This window comes from Sclerotinia sclerotiorum, genomic scaffold (assembly GCF_000146945.2).
Source record: "Sclerotinia sclerotiorum 1980 UF-70 scaffold_21 genomic scaffold, whole genome shotgun sequence".
Taxonomy (NCBI): domain Eukaryota; kingdom Fungi; phylum Ascomycota; class Leotiomycetes; order Helotiales; family Sclerotiniaceae; genus Sclerotinia; species Sclerotinia sclerotiorum.
In genome coordinates this window covers 187,951-207,923 of record NW_001820815.1, presented here as the reverse complement: position 1 = coordinate 207,923, position 19,973 = coordinate 187,951, and the positions used below count along the sequence as shown (strand labels likewise).

Genomic DNA, 19,973 nt, shown 5'->3' with positions numbered 1-19,973 from the left:
ATCATGATCTTATCAGTTTCTTGGATTGCTGTTACAGATTTCACATTACTATCCAAATCCTCCACTAACACATAGGTGATATAACAAAAACCCTAAAATCTTCTTATTCATCACTGTTCAAATCTATCATTTATCAAACGCATAAGTTTCTCGATTAGTCTTCAATGTATCTTATCTTAATAAAGACGTACTAAGAACACTAAAATGATACTTTAGAAAATTTTAGTGTTGGCACCATTTCAGGAGCAGCGAGCTTGAACGGGACTTATTCACATCCTGTGATCTCTTCTTGCTGGAATACTTCTATGATATTCATAGGTATGCATACCACTGTACTTAAAACGTTAATTAGTATATCGTCCTTCATTGATTCAAACATCCCTTCTAATTTACCTAGCCCTTTGATTATAAGGTTAACCTTATCATCCTCCAACATCTACTTGCCTCAATCAATACACATTACCCTACCAAGCTCTTACATTTATATACAAAACACTTCCTAATTCTGTTTAATTTCCTCCCCCTCTCATCAACTGATATAAGCCATTTATACCATATCTCGACACCTTACGCAGTAGAACTTAATTCCTTAGATCCCTGAACGCCTACCCATATCTACAACATAGCCCCACAGCTTCGCTCGCTAAACATCGCGTAACCAATACAAGGAAGTCCGAAACTAGGAAATCCACGTATATGAAACACTATATTTCTCGCTAATGTTAGATCTATTTAATTCAGTCTTGCTTCTAAACAATCTTTTTTTTGGGGAATTTCCAAAGAATAATATATAAGAAATCACCCGTGTAAGACATTCACCATAAAATTGACATGTGAATCTCGGCTGTCTTGACCCCTCCTTCCACTATTGTAAAATCTTATCAATACCACTACTGCAATAATTATAGAATTTTGCTCAGCAATAAAATTTATACGACCATTTGTGCCAATTGATGGAATTCTTCCAGATTTTTAATTAAATTATCGGAATATGGTGCTACGGAGCAGCTTTAAACGAATGTCTTTATATTGTGTCAATCATGACTGAATGGCTGGTGCTATTGTGCAATTTATAATACATATTCGAGTTCTCGAATACTAGTTAGGAAACCCGCAATAACAAGTCCTCACAATTTCCCATGAATATCTGAAGCGAGAGACTGAAATCATCGATTAAACCCTTATGCTGGGAACACCATATTTTCCACTGACAGTAAAACTGTTTTTCTCCGCGTCAAATTTCAAAAGTATGTTACTAACCAATTCCAATGAGTTGTATCTGATCTATACTTGTGTTAGCTTCTAATCTGAACTTAGGAATTTATGCTTGATCGAATCCCTTGGCATCAACTGAGCCTATCACATCTGAGCAGCAGCCTTCCCAAAATGCCCACGATCGCAGAAAAGTAGAAGGGAAGGAAAGGGGGGCAAAATAAACTCACAGTAACAGTCCATGTACCCATATCTTCGAAACCATCGATACTGATTTTCTTCTGTTTCCACTTCTTCTTTGCTCTTAGCTCCGTCGCCCTGTCCAAGCGAAAAAGTTTGTAAAATACATCCGCAGACGGGACCATGGAAGTATAAGACCAGCGTTTTCCTGACGTCTTGCAACTTGGCCTAATGGATATGAACGTTAATTTATTTTGTGCGGGGTGTGCGTTTGAATATTTATGGACGAGGCAATATCTCATTGGAAAATCTCGCATGGATAGGAAAAGCTAATACTTTTATGGTGAAAGAGAGGAGAATGGAAGGAAAAATTCGAGATGAAGGAGAAGAGAATATACGCCCACTTCATTTGCAATTTAATTGCATCGCGCATTACTTGCGCCATATTTTTTGCTTGTTGCTTCACGATATATGGATCGTATTTCGGTGCAGCTGTATGCTCACCCGTCTTCACCCCTCCTTTCGCAATTTGCGCCTCGAGGTTTGCGATTTTCGCCTCGTCCTTTTTGTTATCAGACTTAAGCGCCTTAATGATATCCCGGAATCGACTGTTTTCCTCGGTGTAGGATTCATTGCCACGGATATACTCACCAATCTCATCGTTTAAAGATCGTGTCTGCTGGAATAAGTAGGTGACTTCTATGTGATAGTTCTCCACGTCTTCCCATGACTTTTCAATTTCATGCTCATCTTCATCGGCTTTTGCTTCTAGTTTTTCTATGTCATTCTTCATGTTTCGAAATTCGATGATCTTACTTCGATGAGCGTCCTGAAGGTTTCCGAAGAGTTCCACTAATTCTGTGTGATCTGTGGTAGCCGCCTCGTATTCATCGAGGTATAGGATATTTTTGATAAGATGCACTGTTTGTCGTGGTTTCTTAGGTAGAACGGTGGAAGAGGACGGAGCGGAGGTAGAGGCTCGTTTCGGCATCTTGATTTGAGGGAATAGTCGTTGATGGCAGAATATGCGAGACTGAATGATATCAGAAGATGAAGATACAAACAGCAGTTCAAGGTAAAATGGATCAACAGTTGATGGCCTGGATAACTTGAATCTTTTACTTCAAATACCAAGATAAAAAGAATTAAGCAGTTTACACGATACGAGTCATCAAACTCTTAAATAGATCGAATACCAAAATGATGGCAATGGGTAGAAGAGAGAGATTCGGGTCTTTGACGTCCTCTGTATCTATTTAATCAGGGAAAGTGCGGGGTATCTCAATACACCCGAGGTTATGACTGATATTAGCTTCGAGGTAAATTAGCGGCTTTTGTCGCTGGAATCATGGTGAATAAGCACAATGAATAAGGGTCACGTTATACACTATATCTATAGTCAACGCATGGATAAGCTCAAGCTACGAAATCTGGAACTATGAGTGAGCTCGAAGAGAAATCTCTTCCGCTCCTAAGCCAATTCCTATATCGCTACCGACAGAGATTAGGGGGCTTCGCTTTTGAAATGATTGTAGGTTTCGAAGTGAGCTTTTGCCGAGAAAAGACATACAACCAAACCACACGATATCCTGACAAGTCTTTTATGTTATGGTAGCACCAAAATTCTCTTTTGTCAATAGACAGCGCTTAGAAAATTCTTCATTTCTCCATAATTATAATCCTTCAAATTTCAATTTCGCCGGCCATGATAAGGTCATTGATTTCGCAAAGACCCTCTTCAACCACGCACAGACTGTATTCCCCTCTAAGATCTACGCTCAACTTCCAAAGCAATCCTCCGCCTTGAAATATCAAAGTGATGTACAGGGAGATCACAACCTCCCACAATGCGTTTAAACTCATTCACACTAATTCTCTTCTCCCAAAACTTCATCTCGCCAAGCTCGTTTACCGCATTTATTCCAAAAGCTGTAAAGAATACACTTGTAGAAGAGACCCTCCAGATAAAAGACCAGCTTGATGGGCAAATACTGTACTCCTGTGGTGATCTTACGAGAATTCATTAGTACCAATTTGCGCTGCAATTAAAGTTCAAAATACGGAATTGAAAAGGGTCAGCAGAGGAGGCAGAAACACACATACAACTGAAGGAATAATAGACTAATTGAAACCATACCGGTACTTCATCGCCCCCATTACTGCGCATGCAATTTGTCCTAGTGTTTCATGAGCTTCCTTCTTGGATAATTTAATTTGAGTCTTCCTCAGAGCCGACCTTTTTCGTATCGACAACGTCCTCCAAACCTTCCCTTACAATCAGAGTTTCTAACATCAAAATCCTCCCTGCATAATCCAATGTAATACCATTCAAATCCGCAAGTTTCTTTTAATTCTACACGCCAAAAAACTCAATACGATCCTACAGATCCTCGTGGAAATCAACATGACGCTCAACTATAGCCTCCATATTTTCAATTATTTCCTTCAGTCTCTCAATTTCGTTCTCGGGTTCTCCGACTCTTTCACTGCTCCGTCGATTTCCATGAATAAATTCTCCCAAGTTGATCTTCACCGCCAAAGAAGTATCCTGAAGACTATTAATTGAATATACTGCCAGTGATTTCGAAAGATCTTAACCGTGATCCCAATCTTCAGAAACTAAACCGATTTCGGCAAAAAGTAGTGCATCTTCGATACCAGCGGCCGTTTGTCGAGGTCTATGATATTTCGTCTCGAAATAGCAAGGGAGAAGGAAGGAACTGATACGTTTCCACATTGTTGAATTAGATGTCTGGTTTCTAAGAGAGGATATATGTCTAAAATGTACTTACGTCCCTGTCATATGGAATAATTAGTTTATTAGCATCAAGATTTAACTACGTCATTTACCTTCACTTCTCCGAAAGTGCGGGGTTAATTCTTTACTTGCCATCTGTCTAACGTGGATCGGATTGACCTAGCGCTAGTTAGGATGATTTGCTTAGCGAGGTCAATGTTGGGAGGGCCAATAAAATTAGACATCTTTGTATCCTCTTTTGTGATGGATTAGGCTAGAATCTAGATATAACTCAAAAGTTATTAGTTAAGAGTATATTCTTCTAACACAAAATCCTTGAAAATTATTTTTCCAATGACAACATATTTTGTTCTACATGAGCTCATGAGAATAACCAAGCAAAATCCTCATGATGTACTAATCTTCTAGATTGTCGAAAAAATCAAAATCGCTGTAATTATTCCATGTAACCTTGCTACGTTCGTTGTATGAAATGCAATATCCTTTCCACCTGCAACCGCGCAAATTTAAACCCCCAGTATCCAGTTGAACTTCAACATATATATTCAATTCATATCCATGATATCCATATCCAGCTACTCCTAACACAACCAAATTTCCTACCACTTTGAATCAAACGCCAACCATTATGTCATACATATCGACTACCCACAGTGTTGTTACGAGGTTTGCCGTCTAGATCACGTGGAAGTGCTCTAGGCTCTCGAGGTGGTTTATAACTAGGCGTCAAGCAGGGACTTAAGTAATGGCAATGATGCAATTCGTAACTAATAGTAGAGTATACTAAATGATTGATCTTGAGCACAAAGCTCTATACAAAGGAAATCCATCATGATTATATAGACCTTCGTGTTCCAACATTGGGTTGGAGCGATGGAGCTGGGGAGCGAGATTCGAATCTCGCTCCTTCGCTCCCTCGCTCCCTCACATGACTTTCCACGTGATCCTATAACACGTGATAATAGTTTATGATGTTACAACGTAACAAGTGTATCCAATAGTCTTCCCGTATTCCGTCTGGATGGCCGTCCGGATGGCTAGTCTGTAATTTAATTGGACTAGATAGATTATTGGGAGGGTTCTTATATAAAAATTTCGGATTAGATAATCTAATATTAAAAAGTCCAGATTACCGTCTAGACTTTTGGATTGGTTAATTTTGTATTATATTTAATATAAAAAATTATATATTCAAAATCTATTAATTATACTCATACTATTAATAAATATATAATTATCTACTTCTAAATATATATTATATGTTAAAGTGAATGGTTCCTGCGTAGCACGTGCACAGGGCACTAGTCCTATTAGGACTAGATTGAGAAGCTCTCTGTAGGAGAGCTTCGCTCTTCCGTAGAACTTAGAAGAGTGATTAACCTACTAGACCAATATTACCTCAGTTCTGCCCCATCAGCTTCCCACCATTCCCTGTGTAAGGTCATTCCTTTTAATATATAATTCAATTATTAAATAATCTAAAAGTCCAGATGAGCTGGATTACAGTCCAGCTTATTGAGGTACCTTAGTATTCAAAATGGATTGTTTAATATATCAGTAGATTAAAATTTGACTGTTTAACTTAAAATATCTAGTCTATCCTGCAGTCCGGACTATTGGACACACCGAAGTTGGCACGATTCATTAATTCACGTGACCTCGAGGACCTTGAGGACCGAAGGGTCCCAAAGGTCCTCAAAAGATGATATAGGGTATATAAACATTCATTTAGTCTCGTAGTTAAGGAGCTTTGTGCTCAACTTAGTTATCAATTAGTTTACCTACATTCTACTTGATCTAGTAACGACTTCACTTCCAAGTGAAGACCAGTGATAAAGCCTTAACCCACAACTACCAACCAGACGAAACCTTAGGCAGCCGCTGCCTCCAGTATAGTATCGTTACAGAAGTCTACCCATAGGAGAGTTTCCAATGCCGTTAAATATCAGTGGGAGTAAAAACGAATCAACCATGGTTAGCTAAGAATAGCTTGAGTGAGTCGGGATATAGTGAAGTCAAAACGTATACCCCTCCTGCTAGCTTCACTTTGAATAAAGATCAAACAGTTATTACCAAATCCTATGACAACACACTTGAGCTGGAAAATGTTTCTTATTTGAGAAATATATGGGATGGAAAGCTACTAAAACGGTTTATGATAGGAAAATCTTCAACTGATAGAGGTGTAGGCATTGATTCAAGCCATCAGAAAGATGTATAAGTGGAAGAAATACAGCCTATCCACGCGGCACTCTTTTTCGAGAGAAGAGGTATGGTATCCTTATTGCCTATAACTGTACACTATTGAGTGCAATAGCCACTATCCGACTTTGATAGGGTAGTGCAGCCCTTGAAAGAAGAAAAGAAAAAGAACTAAAAAAATTCCAGGCAAGATAATCCAAATCCAATACCTGGCTGTTTCTTCGTAAAAAAAAAGGCGGTTATATAAATCTGGCTTCCAGAACGCCGATTGGCCAACCATGGAAATGTGTCAAAGAGGTGGAGCTATGGCTTTCCCACCCTCAACTATAATCTGTTCATCGATTCGCTTCTCTATATCTCCATACTCGAGCCGCTTGTAAGTTACTATCTTCGCTTCATTCATGTCGATTTCGAAAAGACGAATCCGGCGATGATATCCGCCGTATCCCCCATAACCTCCAAACCCTGCACCACCACCATAACACATCCAAAGAGCGGGACTTTCGTCCTCTCTTCGAGAAAGAGAACAGTATTCATTTGCATGATCACTATATCCAGTCAAAGGAGTTCAAGAAAATGGAGAAGGTGAATACTTACTGTCCGCAACTGACCATTACTACACCCTGTTCTACAAGGGCATCTCGGAAACCAGAATTGAAGCCTGGTGCAGTGACTCCTTCGCGCCATGCCCCCTCTTTATAAAGGGTATCATCTCTATATTCAGGTAATGGTATATGAATAAAGGCAAGATCCATATGAATATGGGAATACCCTTCATGTGCTTTTTTCAGCCCCCCGGCAGTTTGTTTGAACCAATCTATTTGATTCTTTTTCAACCAATCATATCCTTTAAATGATCTCTCATCTGGTGAATATGAATGGGTGTCGAGTAAGTATATTGTCAAAGCAGAATGCTTCGAGCTACCTTGTGCGAGTACTTCAACAATATAGTTTCCTACTCCTTCGATGTCTTCTGGCCCCGCTTCAGATAATGAGTACGGAAGAGACTCGATTAGTTCCATTTGTTGATCTCGGGGTAAGGATCCTTCATCATCATGATTACCAAATATTGTCGCATATGGAATTTTACGCTGAATGAATAACTCTGCATATTTGAAGATAGCCTAATTCTGTTAGATGGTAGGCGATAAAAATCAAAAGAAAAATTCTTACACTCTGTGCATCCGGCGCTGTCTCTCCATTTATTTGATCACCACTTAGGATGACCAAATCTGGCTTTTCTTCATCAAGTAATCTTCCAACGAATTCCAATGTCCTAGGATCAGCCTCACACTTCCCGCCATCCTCCGGCATTGCATCTCTACAATGCCCAGTCCCCGTACTCAAGTGTAAATCTGCCGCTTGTAAAATTTTGAATTTTCCATTGTCCCTTATGCGAGGTGTTGGTTTGTTTGGCTTGATGAGCTTTCCTCTCCGTACGCTAAGCCTGGCTTCCTGCACCTCCCCAGAAGAATCCAGTAATAATGGCGTGCCTTTCATTTCCCATCCATCCCTTGGATCTACAGCATCAGCACCAAACAATACATCCACAGAAGTAACCGCCTTATCAGAGTCACTCGCGTGGCGCTTCGCCGATCGTTTCAGCCATAATCCAGCGGGTCTCGACTCCCATCTCTCATCGCCTTCGTCTTTCGTGGCAGTCGCTGGATCCAATCTCCCTACATTAACATCCACAACAACCTTATCCTCCGACGTTAGTTCCTCTTCTTTCTTCCTCTGCACATGCATATAAGCGCTATTGATCCAACCCTGTCCCAAATACAAGTCCTTCTCTATACGATGCCATTTTTCGGCATCTAGCTTGCAGCTTGTGAATAGGTTGATTTTAGAACATTTCGTGACAGTAATATCTGTAATTACTACACCCGGATGATGTGCCGGCATATAATCATGAATTGCAGCAGGGAGGACTCGATATCGATTGTCCAGGAACCATAGGACGATGATGGTAAATAGGGCAAGAGCACCAAGCTGTGTTACTGTACGAACCTACTCGGAGATCGGTAAGCAGGGAAAAGGAAGACATGGGAGAGTTATACCCACAATTCTCCTGGTCATCTTGATAAGCTGTAGCTCTATTGAGCTATTTACAAACAGCTTTTAGCTCACACAGTCGTTAAGCTTTGCTTGAAGGAATGAATTGGTTATCCCATCCGTGAGATTTGATAGAACATCTCACTGTTACTATTCAGGCCTCTCATTTACAAGACTCAAGCATGTATAAAATGGGGTTAACAAGATGGTGGAGAGAGTTTGAGTTTAATGCTTGCATCAACACATTGTTGCATTGATTCATCTCGATTTACTCCCTCCCGGTAAGGTCTTTTGATGGCAGATCTGGGGTATAAATGACACTAGCCTCTTGGGTACTAGCGCCAAAACCCCCTGACAACACCACAACATCTTCCAGAATTTGGACGATCACTTCCTTGACATGTGGTAGGTGCATGGAGCAAAACACATAGGAAACATGAGGGGGCTGTTCCATACCTACTCGTAGTAACGCAGAGAACGAAGATTTGAAGAGTAAATTTCTATTTTTGCTACGTATGTATTGGTACAATAGTACAAAGAGAACCCCATATTATACATTTATACTTCCATATCCATTTTCTTCCAAACTCCAACAAATCCTCCACCTGTTACCCTGTCTCCAACCTTTGGTCTGCAGATCATCTCCCATCCTGACATATCTGTGAAATCGCCGAGTCCTCTCGTACTTGCTTGTACACTTACACTTTCGGACTCAGATGTTTCCATACCTTCTTCATTCGCTTCGAGTTCGTCTTCCATGCCCGCGGAAGACTCAATTTCCCCCTTCTTCCCCTTTCCCTTCCTCTTCTCATCTTTCGAAATCTCAGCGAGAAATTCGTCAACAGCAGAGGCTGATTTGGCCTCGTCTTCTTTCGCCATTCTTTTCACAGTGGCTTTCTTCTCGGCTTTAATTAATGCTCGTGGTTTTACTGATCTAACCTCCCATTCTCGTCCTCCAGTACTAAGTTGCGATCCCAACTCTAAGACCCTGTCCAAAACAAAAGGCAGTTTCTTCGATTTCACAGCTTCCAGGCACTTCATATGTTGCGTGACGCTAGGGCACCATGTAATCAAACGCCCATTAGGCTTAAGACACTTGCCGACAATTTCCATTTCGTCTTGAATAGCCGGGATATCTAAGATAGCGTGATCAAGGAAGACATCCTGGGTCTGTTCGAATCGTTTTGAGAGATAACCATGAATGGTACCAACATGAAAATCGATGTGTGGGAAATAAGCTCCATGGCGGTAATTTCTGACAGTTCTTTGCGCATGCCTCGAGTGATTCTCGTCCAAATCTAGGGAATGAATCACAGCCCGTCGCTGCGAGCGCCATTCATTGTATAGCTTAGTCATCTTATCATTTCTATCACCGAGTTTACCGCCGTATCTATAGATATCATCATCTGGATTAACCTTACCACTTGTTTTGGGAAGCTTTGGTATTGGTGGAGCCCTTGTGTTCGCCCCATGAATTGCTCGTGCAAGATGTAATGTCAAGGAACCGGCACCAGTGCCAGCCTCAAAAATCTCCAGTTTGTTTTCATCATGCTTCACAAAGTCCCAGTCCTCTAGCAATTCCGATTCAGTAAGCTGCGCGGATTTGTCTGGAAGCTCCTTGAACTCTTCCAAGAGATCGCCCTCATCGGAAATGTTCTCAAATTCCGAACTCTCGCTTCCGGGTGTTATTTCTGGCTTCAAATCAACACTCTCTTCGGTCTTGCTTTCTTCTGGGGTTATTTCTGGCTTCCAACTAAGGCTCTCATCGGTCTCACTCTCTCCGGGGATTACTGCTTTCTCCAAAGCGTCACTATTTTCTGAAACAACAGATTCCTCAAGTGGTCGATTGGGACGAAATTTTTCTCTTTCTTTAGCAATTTCAGATTGGGAAGATGGTGCTGCCACATAATTGATGTCCAATAAGGAAACGATCAAACTTGCATCTTGAGAATAGATCTGATCCAAAGGTCAACCAACATATGCAATACAATTTTCGGTACGACTAACTTACGGGTGTGACAACTCTCGGAGCATTATCACAATATTCCCCAAGTGTAGGTTCATAAATTCGGAATAAAGCCCTTCTACCACCAGCCACTACAGATCTGTATGGTCTTCCAATAACATCGTCTGCCTTGACCTTTCTGTGATCTCTAAATACGAGAGAATCGCCATGTTTGACGGGCTTTGACAAAACAGGCAAAGACTTTTGATTTGTCTCGGGCTTCAACAAAATAACATCATTGACTTTATCAAAATTAGTAAAGCTGTAAAAATTGACCGAGTGAGAATTTACCTTTGACTAATCTCTGAGTAAAAGAACGACGAAGACTACATGATAAGCTCAAGGATTTAGAAGAATTCAACCTTCTTGCACCAGAAAATATGGTGCGTTGGATTGTTGACATTGTGAATATCGAATAATTTGTTTCTCAATATATCGAGACAATCACGCTTTTCACATGTAACTATAAAACTTCAAATATTTTTGCGCTAGCGGCCGCATAATTGCCGGGGCTTAGGTACACCAGACCAGTAGCTAGCTCTCAGCTCAACTCAGCTGAAAGCCGAGGCAACCTATCTCTCATGAACATCTCAGTTCGTTCTCAACAACATTTATATATGTATATATCGTTGAATTTATTACAAATCTATTCTTGAATTTGATATCTCACACAACCATCCAATATGTACACAGAAATCGAAGGAACCCATAAAATTGGGTCCCAATCTCTCTACACCAAAACCTGGAAAGTCAGTCAACCCCTCCCTCTCCCAGCCCATTCTTCAATAAAAACTAACCGAAACTTCAGCCTGATGCACCTCCAAAAGCCTTACTAATTTTCATCCATGGCTTCTCCGATCACATAAACCGCTACTATATTCTCTTTCCTACGCTTGCGTCTCGCGGGATCGAAGTACGCGCTTTCGACCAACGAGGTTGGGGTCGCAGCGTCACCAAACCTTCTGAAAAAGGTCTTACAGGACCAACCTCCCTCGTAATATCCGATATCGTTTCGTTCATCAAAGCACAAATGCCTTCTCCTGTTCCTATATTCCTAATGGGTCACTCGATGGGTGGAGGCGAAGTCATTACTTTGGCTAGTGATCCCAAGTATGCGGATTTGATGCATAGTATACGAGGATTTCTTTTAGAGGCACCTTTTGTTGCGTTTCCCAAGGGATTTGAACCGAGTTTTCTAACTGTGTTCTTCGGGCGATTGGCAGGGAGATTCCTGCCGCATAGACAAATGGTGAATAAACTTCCACCGGAGAATCTTACCAGAGATCCGGAGGTTATAAAATCGATAAATGAGGATACCTTAATGCATAATACGGGAACACTTGAAGGGCTGGCAGGAATGTTGGATAGAACTGCTGCGATGAATCAAGGAAAGACGAAGTTAAATCCAGGTGTTAGGAGTTTATGGTTAGGACATGGGACAGAGGATAAAGGGACGAGTTTTGAGGGAAGTGAGAAGTGGTTTAATCAACAGACGGCTTTGACGGATAAGGAGTTTAAGAGATATGAGGGATGGTATCATCAGTTGCATGCAGATTTGCCTGATGATCGCGAAATTTTCGCTCAGGATGTTGGGGATTGGATTTTGGCTAGATGTGATGGGGAGGAAGGAAGTAAAGTGGGACAATCGAAGTTGTGATTCATGACATTTTAATGAAGAGGAGTTGGCGTTGTTTAAAGAGCAGAAGACTTTAGAGCAGAGGAGACTCTAGAGCAGAGAAGACTTGTACAATACCCGTGCAATAGAGCTAATTTAGGTTGATTTTATCTGTTGTTATCTTCTAGATTTACCGAACGCTACAAAATTACCCTTCGGTCTAGAGTCGGTAATATCGACCGACTTGAAGTCAGTCTTCTTCGATCTCTGCACCTTTACGGGAACTACTTCATCAGACATCCCCCCATACGAAGCAAGATAACCTTGCAACTTCCATAACCTCATCTGTACCTCTTTCGTAGCATTCTTATGTTTGACAACCAAAATCTGGTTCTCAAAAATCCGATTGCCCTCCCTCATCTTCTGAATCCAATCCTTTCCCATCATCGTTCTTAGATTAAACACCGGCACAACTTTTCTTCCTCCGGGTCCAATCCTCTTGGTTTCAAATTCTCCGGGTGGAGTTTCTTGCTCATATTCCTGTTCCTCTGCCTGCTGTCCTTCTCCCGAAACAACCTTTTGCCCCATCCATAACACACATCCAACCTGCTCACTATATTCCACTCTTTCCCAAGTCTCACATTTGTGTATATATCGATTATCCCTACTACACAAGTACTCCAACAATTCCACCGTTCTCCTCCTCATCAATTCCAGCAAGAAAGTATCCATATCTGATCTCCAAAGCGCTTGCAACGTAACGTGTTTCCTCGCAACACTTCTCGCATTTACGATGCCGAATTTCTTGTAAATCCCTGTGTATCCGGAACCTTTTTTGAAAAATGATTGGAAGAGTGGTTGGCGCATAGCTACGTAGGTGGTAGATCCTAGGGAAGGATTATAGACGGATGACTCTTCGGAGGAGGAGGATTTGAGACTGGAGGAATGAGAGGATAGACTTCGAGGAACGTGCCATGGGTCAGATGTGGTTGGATGCGACATTAGGGTGAAGTCTTGGAGGAAGAAACTGGGGAGGGAGATCTGCGTTGCGGAACATTGACGGACGGGGGTTGCGAGGGCGAGAGCTGGGGGTTTGTAAGTTATTGAGTAGTAGAAAGAATCTAGTTGTGCATACCGTAAGGGTTCTTAGCAAGCTGCTCTTGGAAAGGTGTTCGCTCTTCTTTGCTGGGTTGTGGTTTGGGAGCGGAGTGTCTATTTCTGGCTTCGTGAAATAACGGATCCATGAGGGGTGAAAGAGGTAATTCGCGCTGCTTGATCTTTTTTCCCAATCCATTCTCTTCTCCCTTTCCTCCGTCTATGTTCGTGGTTTGCGTGCCATTGCTCTTCTGCTGCAGATTCAGGTCGTCTGTAATAGCAAAGCTCGAAGAAACATTTTTGAGGTCGTTAGTTTTCGCAATCGGTTTCGAAGCCGATGTTGAATAATTCCAATTAGAGTATTTCAAGTACCTTCCAGCACTTCTGCCATGAAAGATTCTGCATCCCTTCATACCACATACCACTTCTTGTCTGCGCCCGGAAAAAAAAGTTGGCGGGGTATCAGTCAAAGGATGTTGGACAAAATAATCTTATCTAAAATCAATCAACCAAAGCGCAAGCGAAAACGCGATGGTCGCGTCTCCTAACCCCAAGCTTCACCCCACCACTCACAGACATCCCTTTACATCATAGAAAGATCAAACTTCACGATGCTCGCAACACGAGTATTTCGATCGCATGCAGCGCGCAAAGCTGTCTTTGCAGGAATTAGATCCATATCTTCACTGCCATCGCGATCCGAACCAAATAAATCATGGACTCCCGTACCATATATCACAGAGACGATTGTGAGCAGGATATAGAACCCTATGAATTTGCGAATATGTGCTAATGAGATAGGGAGGTGGATGGCGCACTTGTATGTATATTTATGGGGAATTGATTTGGGGAGTTACCAGTTACTGACGAGATGAGGATCAGCGGATATATTCTCTAAACTTCTACAAGTATGTTCAGATTGCCCTCCAGTTTTGTTGATAGTTTGTTAGAATATGCTACTGATAGAAAATAGGAGAGAATTATATGTCTAAATGGCGAAGTAGACTCCTCGCTTTCAGCGGCAGTCGTAGCCCAACTTCTCTACCTGGAATCTGACGCCCCGGAAAAAGCTATAACACTCTACATCAACTCTCCTGGCGGCTCCGTCACCGCCGGTCTCGCCATCTACGACACAATGACCTATATAAAATCCCCAGTATCGACCGTCTGCGTCGGGCAAGCCGCATCTATGGGTTCTCTACTTCTCTGTGGCGGAGAACCAGGGAAGAGATTCTGTTTACCGCATAGTTCAATCATGATACATCAACCCAGCGGAGGATATTCAGGACAAGCTACGGATATTGCGATTCATGCGACGGAGATTTTGAGAGTGAGGAAAAGCTTAAATGAAATTTACAAGAGGCATTTGACGAAGGAACATAGTTTGGAAGAGATTGAGAGGATGATGGAGAGAGATAAGTTTTTGAGTGCTCAGGAGGCTTTGGACATGGGAATTGTAGATGAGATTCTTGATAGGAGGGAGTCGGTGGGGAAGAAGGAGTATAGTTAGCTAGTATTATGTGTTATTTAGAAGGGATATTTCGAAGGGTTGCTTCTGTGATGTCCTATCGATAAATGGCCATGGCATCGCGACTTTGATTCTTACAAAGTATGCAGAATGAAAGGCCCAATCATATCTTGGACTTTTGGGGCCTCGTTGGAAGCAAGGGAACATAACTTTTCAAGGTGTTTGCTCATGAAATCGTCTGGTAGCCGTGGAATTTAGGGCTGATAAAACTGGAGCTTCTCGCTCAAGTGAAGCAATTAGTATTCCATATTTTACAGACATTCTCAATACATGTCCTCTTTACAAGATACTTTACAATTTTAAGCCCTCTACGAATATTTCCATCAAATTTTCAACTATTTATGCCAAAAGGAAAGCCTTGGGATGCTTGTATGACCAGTTTGAAGTCCGTTGGTTTCGAAATATAGTTGTTCTCTTTTTTCTCTTGGCAAGGGCTCACTTCCTTCACCAAGCAAATACTACTTCCGGGTATCACTATTACCTAGTTTTGAGGAATTTATGCGGTGAATTAGACTTTGGAAGTCTAGATGAAGCAGTATACCACAGGAAAAGTCATAAAAGTAAGAGTATAAAGCTTTTAACCGAAGAACTAAAAGTCTACATATGTCTCAGGTGCAATAAAGCCCTTTTGATATATTATCTCAGGCATCTCTGTAGAGTCCTGAACTATATTCGCCTAAAATGCAAAGCATTTCTAAAACTTCCTGAATAATGCCTCATGTGAACCATGAAGCATATTGCCACACCGAACCAAAAGCAAAAGGGATCAAAAAACCAACGATAATGGACGAGAACCCTCGGACCAAAAACTCAAAAGAGTTCGCACCGTCTGGCCACGAGCCTAAATTCTGATACATTCTCCAAAGATCTGCTAGTGTCAGCTCAAGTCATTGAATAAGTCACATTCTAGAACAAACTTACAGTACCAAAATCCGTATTCGACCAGCCCCCATATCCTCCACATTTCCCATAGATCTTATCCATGAAACCCTTACAATTATCAAAAGTGACCAAATAATCGCCTTTTCTACCAATACGCCAGTTACCTAAAGATGCCAGGTTGAATTAGCAAGAGATCCGATTTGGAATTACCTTGAACCAAAAAGCCTGCGCTCAAACAATAATTAAATAAACGTACCCCAGAAATTCTGGTATCCACCTGCTCCATCGTCGACATGATCAATGCGGATACTCTGAGAAGTGCCTCCAGTGACGGCGGTTCCGCTCATGCGGGTGCAGTGGTCTATAGCTGCTGCGTCCCATGTTTCGCGGGTGTAGAAAGAGCAGCTCTTGCCGATTGAATCGTCTGTGTGGGGTTTAGCAGATGAAGTCTTTGTAGTTTCAGAGTATGGTTACTTGATATACAGATGGCATGTGCCTTTGCATGGTTCGAGAGGATTTCCCAGGACGGTAAGTACAAGGGTGATGAGAAGGGTAATCTTTGCGAGGAAATACATGGTGAGTGGATTTGAGTTGTGGATTGTGTGTTGAGTTTGTGGAATGGATTGTTGTGGATGGAAGTATTGTGTTGGAGGTTTGTGGACTTGGGGAAACTTAAATAGAGATCTTGACTTCTAGTAAAATTACCTTACTTGTTTCCATGGCATATTCAATCTTATTACTACTGTACTATACGGACAGATAAAATGGGCGTGGATAGGTAAGATAGAATTGTATGTATTCATTCAAATAACTGGTGAATACCAGCTGGTGTACCTGGGAAATGACGGTATACTTTGGTGATACGGCAGCTACCAGGTTTGTTATATTGGTGATGCATAGGTATGTAAAAGCTGTTGATATTCATTGCTCACATATTGAATATTTGAACATCGTCAAATGCTATTGGGAAGATAACATACTGTAATAGTGAAATTACCAGAGGAGTAGATGTTTTAAATCTACGCGAACTCAAAATCTAATTTAGAATGGATATTCCAAATCCTACTCAGGCTAGATTCGTGTATCCCAGATCAGTTTCATGTTCTAGTATCCAGTTAGTAGTATGGAATAGGTATACAATTACATAATGAAATGCTCAACAAGATTCCATACCTACTAGCACTACCAAAGTGGAATGTTATTGAATTCTAATAAGAATTATCATTGAATATGTTTCAAGCAGCTTATATGTCATCAACCAGAGAACTATCCTTGAGTGGCCGTAAGTACTCAAATTCTAACATGAAACCAAAGTTATGTAATCTCATATCCAAAACTACAAATCCCTCAGCCGAGGGCGATCAACAAATAAGCCTTCAATGAAATACCTTAATGTACAGGAACATCTCGAATTTCCTTGAAGTAATATCATTCAAAGCGAGGAGAATTGAATATCCTATTCACGCTGTTATTTAATGGGGGTGATCGGTGTGATGTACTTAATAGGATGATGAAACATTTAGATCCAACCACCTTCAATATCCCCATTTGTATCTATTAACACCTGAACCCCTCTCTCTAGCTTAGAGCCTTTCTTTTCATCTTCCCATTTCGACTCATCATTCCCATCATCTTTCCAAATCAACTGTACCTCTTCCTTTTCCCATCGTTCCTCCCCCTCTTCTCTCCCATTTTCTCTCTCGCTTCCCTCCATCTTAAAAACCTCACACCCTAACGCCGCCCTCAATCTTCCAACCTCCAAAATTCCATCATGTCTCTCATGTACCTCCTGATTCCCATATTTCACTTTATACCTTTTATAATCCATCACTCCCCTACTATCATTCTGTGAGAAAGTAGAAGAGTCATTTACGGTGCTGATGTATATGTTTGCATCTGTTATTATATCCTCGGGATTTGTTGGAGTCTGATGTATAGGGTTTGAGGAAGTTGAGCTTGATTGAGATGGATAAATAGGAGTGAATGAGAGTGCTATGCGTAATTTTTTGCGGGGGAGAGGCGCTTGTGGTTCGGGACTGAGAGGTGTTAGTTTTTGTTTGATGGGGGGGATGGATATGAAGAGGGGAGGAGGGAAGCGAGGATGTGGGAGATAGGTGAGGAAACATATAGTGACATACTAAATAATAGCAGCATAAGCTCTTTTTGTCGGATGGATTCCATATTTATCCTGTAGTTCCACATGTTAGCATTTCTTCTCTCCTACTCTCTTCTCATGCTAAACAACTAGTCAAGCAGCAGCTATCACATAGAATATTTCAAGAAAACATAAAAATAAAATAAACTCACAACCGCACCCCGATTCCACCCCTCCAACGCACTTCTAATTATTTCCTTTTCTCCTTTTAATGCATCCATATTATGTGATAAAGATGAGACGGGATAAATGATCGTTATATTTTGGATGAAACCGGCGGTTATGAAATAATGACAACCGGATTTGGGAAGCAGCAGTTGAGATTCTTTTGTGGAATCTTTTTCACGCAAGGATGAGATTGGCGATGCTGAGGAGGAGGTATTGGAATGAAAACCTAAAGAATAAGGAAAGGGGGAGGAAGAACGGGCTCCAAAAGGAGTATGTGAACCTTCATCCACAAATACCGAAGGAGCTAGAGTTACTATTTCTCCTCGAGGCTCTCTATCGTCTCCCTCCTCACTTCCATCGCTTTCTCTCCCTCTTAAAATATCGCCACAAGTTTTTTCTTCGCCAAATTTTAACTCCAACCCTAGTTGCTTACCAAAGGACTCCTCATTCAATTCTAACAGAACCTCCTTTTCATCATCATAACGATAGAACTCCTCCAAGAAATCCTCATAACCCAGTCCAAATTTCTCAATTTCTTCCCATCTTTCTCTTGCTCTTTTTGTTTCTCCTTCTATTTCTTCTTCCCTTTGGTTTTCACTCTCCTTTGCGTTTTCTTCCTTCCTTTCCTCTTCAAACGTGGGCCCGCCCCTGGCTGCACTTCTAGTTCGGCTGTTTCCCCTATTACTACCTCTTTCGTTTGATAACGATCCCGACTCTAAGAAATTTAGTCGATCTCGCAATCTTAATACTTCATCCACAAGATCTGGGAGTTGCAGACTTGGAGAGCGGGAGATGGATGGTGATGGATATCCACTACCATGTCCATATTGATTGCTCCTCGCATTTGTATAAGTTCCAGTTCTATACCTGTATCCATATCCATTTGTATTTCCATATGCATTACCATCTCCAAACCGATACCCGTGAGCCTGGGGAGATAGAGAAGGAGTAACAAAAGGTGTGTATGAAGGCGGTGGAGAACCAAAGTTTGAAGTTATTGTTGAGGTTGAGGAGAAATTTCGTGTGTGGTTTGACATCTGTTGTGATGATGAGGTACCGATCGAAGTTGAGGACGATGCAGAGTAGAATGGAGATCTAGGAGGGTTAGGGTTAGGAGGAAGAACTTGGATATTATTTGAGTTGGGTTGGGGTTGGGGTTGGGCTCGGGATTGATTAGTCTCTGGTTCTGTGGAATGGTGATTTGGTTGAAGAGTAACGTTTTGGATTGGCGTTGTAATCGGGGCAGCAGCTAAAGATGCAGCTAAATCTGGTTTTGGCGTTGAAGAAGTTATATTCGATGATTGAGCGTAAGCTCCTAACTCTAGTGCTTGTGCTTGTGGTTTGGTCTGCGCCTCTACTTCCAAATCCGGCTCCGGTGGTAATAAAACTGGTATGGTCGCCTTCGGCTCCGTTGAGGAACTAGAACCTCTAGCACTAGTAATCGATACTGGTGCAAAGAGCTTTTTATGCAGAGTAATTTTAGAATGTTTGCTACTTTGGAACATTGTTTCTGTAATCTTTAGGGTAGATACAAGATCGAAAGTCTGTAAATAAATTGAGAGGAAGAGTGAAACGTATGAGATAAATGGAAAGTTGAAACAGATCAAATGTATTGATGATAGTAAAGTGGCTTTGACTTGCCAACTTAGCATAGATATGACAGGTGGTTCAATATAAAGTACATAATTTGGAGGAAAATGAGGCGTATGAATGCCGGTATACTGCGAATAAACCTTGGGCAATGACGCTAGTGTGGAGGGAAGGTTTGTTGATGGATGCTTTCAATGTCCTATGTCGACATTTGAATGTATATGACATCAATTGAACCCCATTCTAAGATGAAGCAGATCAAAAAGAAATAAAGATGATTGTTGTTTGAGCAAAAATCAATAAATCGTGTGGTAGTTGTCGAGAATCATGAGTAAATATACCACTTCATGGTTGGGAACATATGGGCGCTTAAGACGTAGGATCATAACCAACAATCCAAATCCAACAGGCACTGTGGCTATAAAAATTTTGGGATAAGTCATAATTAACAAGGGAACTGGTGAGAAGGAACAAAAAGAGAGTGAAAATTATTTATGTTTTTCGACTTGAAACTTGCTAATTGATGCT

At 41.3% G+C, this 19,973-nt stretch overlaps 11 protein-coding genes across 11 annotated transcripts; 4 read left to right on the top strand and 7 right to left on the bottom strand.

The window, feature by feature from the left end:
• Window positions 1-269: 269 nt before the first annotated feature.
• On the bottom strand, window positions 270-2,383 carry SS1G_12440 (predicted protein; the record flags this gene model as incomplete). Its single annotated transcript, XM_001586404.1, has 5 exons — window positions 270-330; window positions 610-704; window positions 1,261-1,284; window positions 1,443-1,620; window positions 1,791-2,383. 5 exons carry the CDS (start codon window positions 2,381-2,383, stop codon window positions 270-272), a joined length of 951 nt encoding a protein of 316 aa, XP_001586454.1.
• A 447-nt stretch (window positions 2,384-2,830) lies between these two features.
• On the top strand, window positions 2,831-3,007 carry SS1G_12439 (predicted protein; the record flags this gene model as incomplete). The annotated part of the gene is made up of 1 exon (XM_001586403.1): window positions 2,831-3,007. The coding sequence occupies one exon, from the start codon at window positions 2,831-2,833 to the stop codon at window positions 3,005-3,007; it is 177 nt and encodes a 58-aa protein (XP_001586453.1).
• Window positions 3,008-3,985: 978 nt separating this feature from the next.
• On the bottom strand, window positions 3,986-4,129 carry SS1G_12438 (predicted protein; the record flags this gene model as incomplete). The annotated part of the gene is made up of 1 exon (XM_001586402.1): window positions 3,986-4,129. The coding sequence occupies one exon, from the start codon at window positions 4,127-4,129 to the stop codon at window positions 3,986-3,988; it is 144 nt and encodes a 47-aa protein (XP_001586452.1).
• A 649-nt stretch (window positions 4,130-4,778) lies between these two features.
• On the top strand, window positions 4,779-5,082 carry SS1G_12437 (predicted protein; the record flags this gene model as incomplete). Its single annotated transcript, XM_001586401.1, has 2 exons — window positions 4,779-4,816; window positions 4,953-5,082. 2 exons carry the CDS (start codon window positions 4,779-4,781, stop codon window positions 5,080-5,082), a joined length of 168 nt encoding a protein of 55 aa, XP_001586451.1.
• A 1,559-nt stretch (window positions 5,083-6,641) lies between these two features.
• On the bottom strand, window positions 6,642-8,101 carry SS1G_12436 (hypothetical protein; the record flags this gene model as incomplete). Its single annotated transcript, XM_001586400.1, has 3 exons — window positions 6,642-6,900; window positions 6,950-7,476; window positions 7,526-8,101. The coding sequence occupies 3 exons, from the start codon at window positions 8,099-8,101 to the stop codon at window positions 6,642-6,644; spliced, it is 1,362 nt and encodes a 453-aa protein (XP_001586450.1).
• An 864-nt stretch (window positions 8,102-8,965) lies between these two features.
• On the bottom strand, window positions 8,966-10,815 carry SS1G_12435 (hypothetical protein; the record flags this gene model as incomplete). The annotated part of the gene is made up of 3 exons (XM_001586399.1): window positions 8,966-10,363; window positions 10,419-10,654; window positions 10,704-10,815. 3 exons carry the CDS (start codon window positions 10,813-10,815, stop codon window positions 8,966-8,968), a joined length of 1,746 nt encoding a protein of 581 aa, XP_001586449.1.
• Window positions 10,816-11,095: 280 nt separating this feature from the next.
• SS1G_12434 (hypothetical protein) lies at window positions 11,096-11,930 on the top strand (the record flags this gene model as incomplete). The annotated part of the gene is made up of 3 exons (XM_001586398.1): window positions 11,096-11,161; window positions 11,221-11,881; window positions 11,923-11,930. The coding sequence occupies 3 exons, from the start codon at window positions 11,096-11,098 to the stop codon at window positions 11,928-11,930; spliced, it is 735 nt and encodes a 244-aa protein (XP_001586448.1).
• A 274-nt stretch (window positions 11,931-12,204) lies between these two features.
• On the bottom strand, window positions 12,205-13,271 carry SS1G_12433 (hypothetical protein; the record flags this gene model as incomplete). Its single annotated transcript, XM_001586397.1, has 2 exons — window positions 12,205-13,112; window positions 13,163-13,271. 2 exons carry the CDS (start codon window positions 13,269-13,271, stop codon window positions 12,205-12,207), a joined length of 1,017 nt encoding a protein of 338 aa, XP_001586447.1.
• A 462-nt stretch (window positions 13,272-13,733) lies between these two features.
• On the top strand, window positions 13,734-14,632 carry SS1G_12432 (hypothetical protein; the record flags this gene model as incomplete). The annotated part of the gene is made up of 4 exons (XM_001586396.1): window positions 13,734-13,748; window positions 13,924-13,942; window positions 14,005-14,030; window positions 14,096-14,632. 4 exons carry the CDS (start codon window positions 13,734-13,736, stop codon window positions 14,630-14,632), a joined length of 597 nt encoding a protein of 198 aa, XP_001586446.1.
• An 859-nt stretch (window positions 14,633-15,491) lies between these two features.
• Window positions 15,492-16,430, bottom strand: SS1G_12431 (predicted protein; the record flags this gene model as incomplete). The annotated part of the gene is made up of 4 exons (XM_001586395.1): window positions 15,492-15,518; window positions 15,572-15,696; window positions 15,789-15,956; window positions 16,355-16,430. 4 exons carry the CDS (start codon window positions 16,428-16,430, stop codon window positions 15,492-15,494), a joined length of 396 nt encoding a protein of 131 aa, XP_001586445.1.
• Window positions 16,431-17,051: 621 nt separating this feature from the next.
• SS1G_12430 (predicted protein) lies at window positions 17,052-19,360 on the bottom strand (the record flags this gene model as incomplete). Its single annotated transcript, XM_001586394.1, has 3 exons — window positions 17,052-17,568; window positions 17,671-17,720; window positions 17,840-19,360. 3 exons carry the CDS (start codon window positions 19,358-19,360, stop codon window positions 17,052-17,054), a joined length of 2,088 nt encoding a protein of 695 aa, XP_001586444.1.
• Window positions 19,361-19,973: the final 613 nt, after the last annotated feature.